This window comes from Nansenia antarctica (assembly GCF_963989245.1).
Source record: "Nansenia antarctica genome assembly, contig: SCAFFOLD_494, whole genome shotgun sequence".
In the NCBI taxonomy this organism is placed as follows: Eukaryota; Metazoa; Chordata; class Actinopteri; order Argentiniformes; family Microstomatidae; genus Nansenia; species Nansenia antarctica.
Window position 1 is genome coordinate 10001 of NW_027662416.1, and position 7500 is coordinate 17500.

General features: G+C 43.9%; 1 protein-coding gene across 1 annotated transcript in view; it reads left to right on the top strand.

Moving 5' to 3' along the window:
* The window catches only part of LOC308175653 (rho GTPase-activating protein 44-like), a gene marked incomplete at both ends in the record, with an annotated part of 29987 nt that overhangs the window by 7022 nt on the left and 15465 nt on the right, over positions 1 to 7500 (top strand). The window contains 4 exons of the mRNA XM_080551281.1: positions 740 to 859; positions 1741 to 1817; positions 5748 to 5859; positions 6724 to 6800. Coding sequence (XP_080407407.1) covers positions 740 to 859; positions 1741 to 1817; positions 5748 to 5859; positions 6724 to 6800 — 386 coding nt within the window. The remainder of the gene's footprint in view (positions 1 to 739; positions 860 to 1740; positions 1818 to 5747; positions 5860 to 6723; positions 6801 to 7500) is intronic.

The window sequence follows — 7500 nt, forward strand, 5'->3', positions numbered from 1 at the left end:
GTCTCAGTGTCTCAGTGTCTCAGGTGTCTCAGTGTGTCAGTGTCTCAGTGTCTCAGTGTCTCAGTGTTTCAGTGTTTCAGTGTTTCAGTGTTTCAGTGTTTCAGTGTTTCAGTGTTTCAGTGTTTCAGTGTCTCAGTGTCTCAGTGTTTCAGTGTTTCAGTGTCTCAGTGTCTCAGTGTCTCAGTGTCTCAGTGTTTCAGTGTTTCAGTGTTTCAGTGTTTCAGTGTTTCAGTGTTTCAGTGTCTCAGTGTTTCAGTGTCTCAGTGTTTCAGTGTTTCAGTGTTTCAGTGTTTCAGTGTCTCAGTGTCTCAGTGTCTCAGTGTCTCAGTGTGTCAGTGTCTCAGTGTCTCAGTGTTTCAGTGTCTCAGTGTCTCAGTGTCTCAGTGTCTCAGTGTCTCAGTGTCTCAGTGTCTCAGTGTTTCAGTGTTTCAGTGTTTCAGTGTTTCAGTGTTTCACCAGACTGGTTTCTGATGAGTTAGAAGAACATTTCAATCTGAGACAGACCACTCCTGCCTGGCACCCTGTGTGTGTGTGTGTGTGTGTGTGTGTGTGTGTGTGTGTGTGTGTGTGTGTGTGTGTGTGTGTGTGTGTGTGTGTGTGTGTGTGTGTGTGTGTGTGTGTGAGAGAGAGAGAGAGAGAGAGAGTGTGTATATGTTATGAGTCGGAGGGTGTGTGTCCTCTGTGTTTGTGTGTGTGTGTGTGTGTGTGTTCACCTCTCTGACCCTGTCCCCCCCCCCAGGTGGAGAAGCGTCTGGAGCTGGTGAAGCAGGTGTCTCACAGCACGCACAAGAAGCTCAGCGCCTGTCTGCAGGGACAGCAGGGCGTCGATGTGGACAAGAGGTCTGTCAGGTCTCCCTCGGTAAGTCTGTCTGTCTATCTGCCTGTCTGTCTGTCTGTCTGTCTGTCCCTCGGTACGTCTGTCTGTCTGTCCCTCGGTACGTCTGTCTGTCTGTCCCTCTGTAAGTCAGTCTGTCTGTCTGTCTATCTGTCAGTCAGTCAGTCTGTCTGTCCGTCTGTCTGTGAGTGTCTTACTCCACTGCTCTGGGCTAGAGCCATACTGCCATTGATACATTGTCTTTCCCCCAGTTTGTGGTGGAGGTAGGACAGTGGTTGTTTACTACTGCTGCTGTTCAATCAATCAATCAATCAGGAAATTGAACAACAGTCGTACAGCGCTGCCACACTGTGGCAAGGCAAGGCAAGTTTATTTGTATAGTACATTTCATACAACAGGGGCAATTCAAAGTGCTTTACGTACAGCATTAAAAAAGATACATCAAGAGGAGAATAGTAAACAGATAACAACATAAAAGTACAATGATAAGAATAGATTAAATAAACATTTAATAAAGATAATAAATAAGATAATAGAAATTAATTGAAAAAGACATGGATGGTGGTAGTGTTAGTGTTTAATCATAACTGCTGCAAAACAGTAGCTTAGATTTATATTTTTTTAGGGTTTGTTCCAAGAGCACCCGGCAGAGTGACTAAAAGCTGCTGCACCGTGAATGTGGTTTGTCATCAAACACATTCTCATCAGCTTTATTCCATCATGTTATTTCCTGTGGAGTCATTTCATGAGGAGGAACATGATTGGGAGGACATTGGAGGACATTGGGAGGACATTGGGAGGACATTGGGAGGACATTGGGAGGACATTGGGAGGACATTGGGAGGACATTTCTAGCATGTAAAGTGTTCTCATGTTCTCATGTTCTCATGTTCCTCTTCCTGTAGAAGAAGCTGCCTCTCACCACGCTGGCCCAGTGTCTGGTGGAGGGGGCTGCTGTGCTGGGGGACGACACGCTGCTGGGGTGAGTACACACACACACACACACACACACATGCACGCAAGCACGCCCGCAAGCACACACACACACACACGCAAGCATGGACACGCACGCACACACACACACACGCAAGCATGGACACGCACACATGCACACACACATACGTACACAGTGCATTCTATTTGATTGCAGATTGATCATGTGCCACATCAATCCCAGCGTGTTCTTAAAGAGCGCTGACATGGAACGGATGGTGGCGTCAGCCAGCGACCCAGAGGTGATTCATGATCCATATGAGTTGTAGAAGGACAGACAGCCACGTCATCACATAGAAAGGCTTACGTTGTTCTGGTCAAAGGAAGTGTTTGATTGTGAATTCGACAGCATAAGACACATGGACTCCCTGGGAAACATCAACATCATTTGTTGAAGAGCGGACTTTCCTGGTTTGATCCATGAAATGGAATGAACACATTATGTGACCCGTTCTGATGCTTTGGTCCTTGTTATAATGTTCGTGACGCCATTTGATATAAAGGAGATCTTTCTTGGTCACGTGGCCGGAAATTATATATTGATGACTCAGAGAGAAGGTTGAATCGTAATCATTGTATTAGGCAGATCTGGGTTGCATTCCCATGTACAGATGTTTCCAAGGCAGCATGCTCTGTTAAGTCCAAGCTTCAAGCGTGGCTACGACATGGCTGGTGCCGAGCCTGGCTGTGGCATAGAGATGCCAAGCAAAGTACTGATGTTTGTTACAGCTTATATACAGTTCTCAGAGAGGGAAATAGCTTTACCTCGTAACTTACAATAGTGACATTAGTTCCCATACATGGCTATTCTGTGTTCATGCTGTTCTGTCTTGCTGACCACTGCAGTGAGGCTCCTATGTCCTTTAGAGTTAAACTGGTCTCACTGTTACTTGATATGGTATGTGCCTGCTCCTAAATATGTTGTTTACCACTGAGAGTGGGCACACTTTAAGGTTAAACAATGAGTATAGCAATATTTGATAGGCACACAACAATTGCATATAGTCACACAAAAACGCATCATATCAGCTCACTCTTTTTTTTCCCCATGATGTAAGATTAATTTGACTGGTAAATTATTTCTATTGAAAAACATGTGGAGTTCTTAACAAAGTCAATGAATGACCACATCAGAAATAAATTAGGCATCGGTTCCATCATACAAAGTACATTATATGTCAATATAACAATGTCTGGAAGTAGATCTTCAATCAAAGGAACGGCCTTGTGTTTCTGGTAACAAGGAGTGCTATTTGATTCTTTGATGGTCATCAGTCTTGCACGTGTTCTTGCCTCTGTTCACAGCGTTAATAGGTTTTATTAACTTAAGACAATTAAAGCATTATTATTACACTACACCCCTCCTTTTCTTGACTCAAGTCTATAAAATCTTATAAAAAAGGCTCTCCATCAATGGATTGTGGAATTAACCTGCTCAGAAACAGTTGGAAACAAAAATACAGATGTTAAGCATAAGTTTGTTAATTGGGTTATCTGGACTGTTGTTCCCGTCCCTTAGAATTCCTAGAAGAAAGTTTGTAAGTTCATGCCATGAGTAGTGTGTGCATGGTATTGCAAACTTGCCAATTTTGTATGTTGAATTCAGCTGTTTACTGCTGATGACACTGTTAGTTGTGTGCGTCAGTACAATTGAACAATTACGACTACATAAAAGTATGTGTAAGTCTCTCTTGTCATCATCATGTCTCTGTCTGAAATCATAAGAATTAACATTTCCATTGTTTGTCACATTGAAATGTCATTAGTTTGTCTCATTTCTCTTGTTTCATCCGGCAATAGCTTCCTTCAGCATCTGCAACATTCTCTCCCCACTTCTGCAATGGTTAATATAGACCAGATCTTAACAGCATCTCGGTCTCTGAGTCCTTCGCTCAATGTCTCTTGATTTCCTTGATTCTGTCAGGAAATAGAATCGACAGGCATTGTCAGAATACATTCCAGGTCTTTCTTGCTGAATTGTGTTTTCTCCATCAGAAATGTCCTCCTTTGATGTTTCACAGTCTTAGAGTCTTAATGCGTATTTCTCTGTTCACTAAATCAATCAAAATGTTATATGTCTGCTGAATCAACACAGATTTGCATGATAATTTCAATATGAGACAAATTTGTCTAGTTGTTGTATGTTGTAGCTCTATGTGTGTGTGTGTGTGTGTGTGTGTGTGTTTGGTTACAGGAGCAGTCTCCGTTCTATTAATAGCCTAGGGTCAGAGTTTTAACACTCTCGCCCTGTTGCGATGCTTGGTTCAGAAATATGGTTGTTATTCATTTCATTCTTAATGATAACATTCTGCATGCCATTCATACTAGTTTGCTTCCCATGATGTTAATAGACATGCGGTTTTAGTAATCAATTATGTTGATTGAAACTTCTCTTAGAGTCTTTTAAATATTATGGCCAAATCTTTTCAAACTTAGTTTTCCTCAAAGTGCTGTGCTTTCAATCACGTATTTAAGGTCTTGTCCCTAACTTAATACACAATAAATACTTCTGATTTGTTCCTTACAAAGTTCAGAATCTCAATAAATCCTAACTCTCAGTGTTTTGACCACCGTCTTTGACTATACAGCGCCTTCTATTCAAACTATATTTTAATGTACGGTAGTACTTTCCAATATCAATACATCTCCTTTTTGAAAAAAATTGAGATTCGTTCTAGAACAGCAATTCAGGTTAAGCAAATAATTACATTGTGCCTTACCTGTTTCGCTGAATCTAGCATCCTGTTCGTTAGAAGCCATTTGTTATAATGTTCGTGACGCCATTTGATATAAAGGAGATCTTTCTTGGTCACGTGGCCGGAAATTATATATTGATGACTCAGAGAGAAGGTTGAATCGTAATCATTGTATTAGGCAGATCTGGGTTGCATTCCCATGTACAGATGTTTCCAAGGCAGCATGCTCTGTTAAGTCCAAGCTTCAAGCGTGGCTACGACATGGCTGGTGCCGAGCCTGGCTGTGGCATAGAGATGCCAAGCAAAGTACTGATGTTTGTTACAGCTTATATACAGTTCTCAGAGAGGGAAATAGCTTTACCTCGTAACTTACAATAGTGACATTAGTTCCCATACATGGCTATTCTGTGTTCATGCTGTTCTGTCTTGCTGACCACTGCAGTGAGGCTCCTATGTCCTTTAGAGTTAAACTGGTCTCACTGTTACTTGATATGGTATGTGCCTGCTCCTAAATATGTTGTTTACCACTGAGAGTGGGCACACTTTAAGGTTAAACAATGAGTATAGCAATATTTGATAGGCACACAACAATTGCATATAGTCACACAAAAACGCATCATATCAGTCCTCATGTGGGGATCCAATGTAACGATCAGACTTTTCTTTCGAAAAAGGTGAACACATTTCCAAGTTGTTGAAAATCGACGACACGCGTCGCTAGTCGACTAACACAGCTTGTTTTGTGAGCCTGCTAACAATGTAAAGTAGTGTTATAGTTAACTAGGTAGCAGTGGGGATTACTCACCCAATCCGTTGCGTTGTTGCAGTATTTTGGCTTGACTAGCGAGTTTGTGTTGTGATTCTCAACAACGTTGAAACGTAGATCTGTGTTTCAAAAGAAAAGTCTGAACATTTTGATTGGTTGACGACATGCGGAACAAATGATCAGACTGTGTCACATATAAAGGTATAGTTCTGGTCAAAGGAAGTGTTTGATTGTAATTTCGACAGCATAAGACACATGGACTCCCTGGAAAACACAGACATGTTGAAGAGCCGACTTTCCTGGTTTGATTCATGAAATGAAATGTACCGGTACACATATTATTGCACCCAGAACCAGTAGTCCAAAGTAGATCTTGTGCTGCTCTGTGCTACTTCCTGATTAATTCCTCTGATTTGGTCATGTGCTACGTTCTCTGCCCTCTGATTGGCCGGTGTAGGAAGATGCTGAAGCTTTGCGGGGAGACGCAGGAGAAGATGGCCCAGGAGCTCATCTTGTTTGAGTTCACCATCGAGAGGGACGTCGTCGACCCCCTGTACGAACTGGCAGAGGTACAGTACAGTACGATGGTTCGAACCCAGGCTGGCCACATATCGAGGTGTCCTTGGTCAAGTCACTGAACCCCAAATTGCTCCCAGTGAGCGGGCCGGCGACTTTGCATGGCAGCTTGCCAGCCATCGGTGTGTAAATGGGTGTGTGAATGGGTGAATGAGAGGCCGTTGTAAAGACCTTTGGAATAAGTCAGTCCATTTACCATAGGTACAGTACAGTCCAGACCCGCGCTATAACTTGGTAGAGGTACCGTACAGTCCAGTCAGCCAAGCAATGGACATCGATCCCTTTGTCGTAAAGAGTTGAATGTCAGGGCCATTTTAGCTTACACAAGCTACCTATTACACAAGCCGACAGGAATATAATTACTGCAATTGATGGCAGAATGATTAGATAACAATCCAAATGGCTGACACAGACGCCTCTTTTATAACCGCCATTTGGGCTATTATCTAACCATTCTATCAATTGCAGTAATTATATTCCTGTGTGTGCGCGTGTGTTTGGAGGAGGTAGAGCCGGCGTCTAATGATCGCAAGTTCGGTGGTTCGATCCCCGGCTCCTCTTGTCTCCACATGTCGAGGTGTCCTTGGGCAAGACACTGAACCCCAAATTGCTCTCAATGAGCGGGCTGGCCGGCGCCTTGCATGGCAGCTTGCCGCCATTAGTGTGTGAATGTGTGTGTGAATGGGTGAATGAGAGGCCTTTGTAAAGAGCTTTGGATAAGGTGCATTATAGTCCATTTTACAATTCTGACAGTGCCGTGTCTGTTCTGTTCAGGTTCTCACAGCCGGGAGGAAACAGGACTCAAAGGCTCCTCTCTGCTTTGTTGTGATGTGTTGTGTGTTCTCCTCTCCCTCCAGGTGGACATCCCCAACATCCAGAAACAAAGGAAACATTTAGCTAAATTAGTCCTGGACATGGACTCTGCACGCACACGGTGAGAGCCCCCGCGCTGAGGGAGCGTGTGTGTGTGGATGTGTGGGTGTGTGTGTGTGTGTGTGTGTGTGTGTGTGTGTGTGTGTGTGTGTGTGGGTGTGGGTGTGTGTGTGTGTGTGTGTGTGTGTGTGTGTGTGTGTGTGTTGTGTGGTGTGTCGTTTAGCTATGTGTCCTGACTGTGAGAAACCACATCCCCTGAGAATAGGTCTGTCTGTCTGTCTGTCCCCTGAGAATAGGTCTGTCTGTCTGTCTGTCCCCTGAGAATAGGTCTGTCTGTCTGTCCCCTGAGAATAGGTCTGTCTGTCTGTCTGTCCCTTGGGAATAGGTCTGTCTGTCTGTCTGTCCCCTGAGAATAGGTCTGTCTGTCCCCTGAGAATAGGTCTGTCTGTCTGTCCCCTGAGAATAGGTCTGTCTGTCTGTCCCCTGAGAATAGGTCTGTCTGTCTGTCCCTTGGGAATAGGTCTGTCTGTCTGTCTGTCCCCTGAGAATAGGTCTGTCTGTCTGTCTGTCTGTCTGTCCCCTGAGAATAGGTCTGTCTGTCTGTCCCCTGAGAATAGGTCTGTCTGTCCCCTGAGACTAGGTCACCAGGGTTTGGTTGCACACACCGTACACATTGACATTTCAAATGACACCCACAGGTGAGCTGCCTGGCTTCAGCCTGGGGGTCCAGCAGATCAATATTCTATTACATTCTGTGTGTT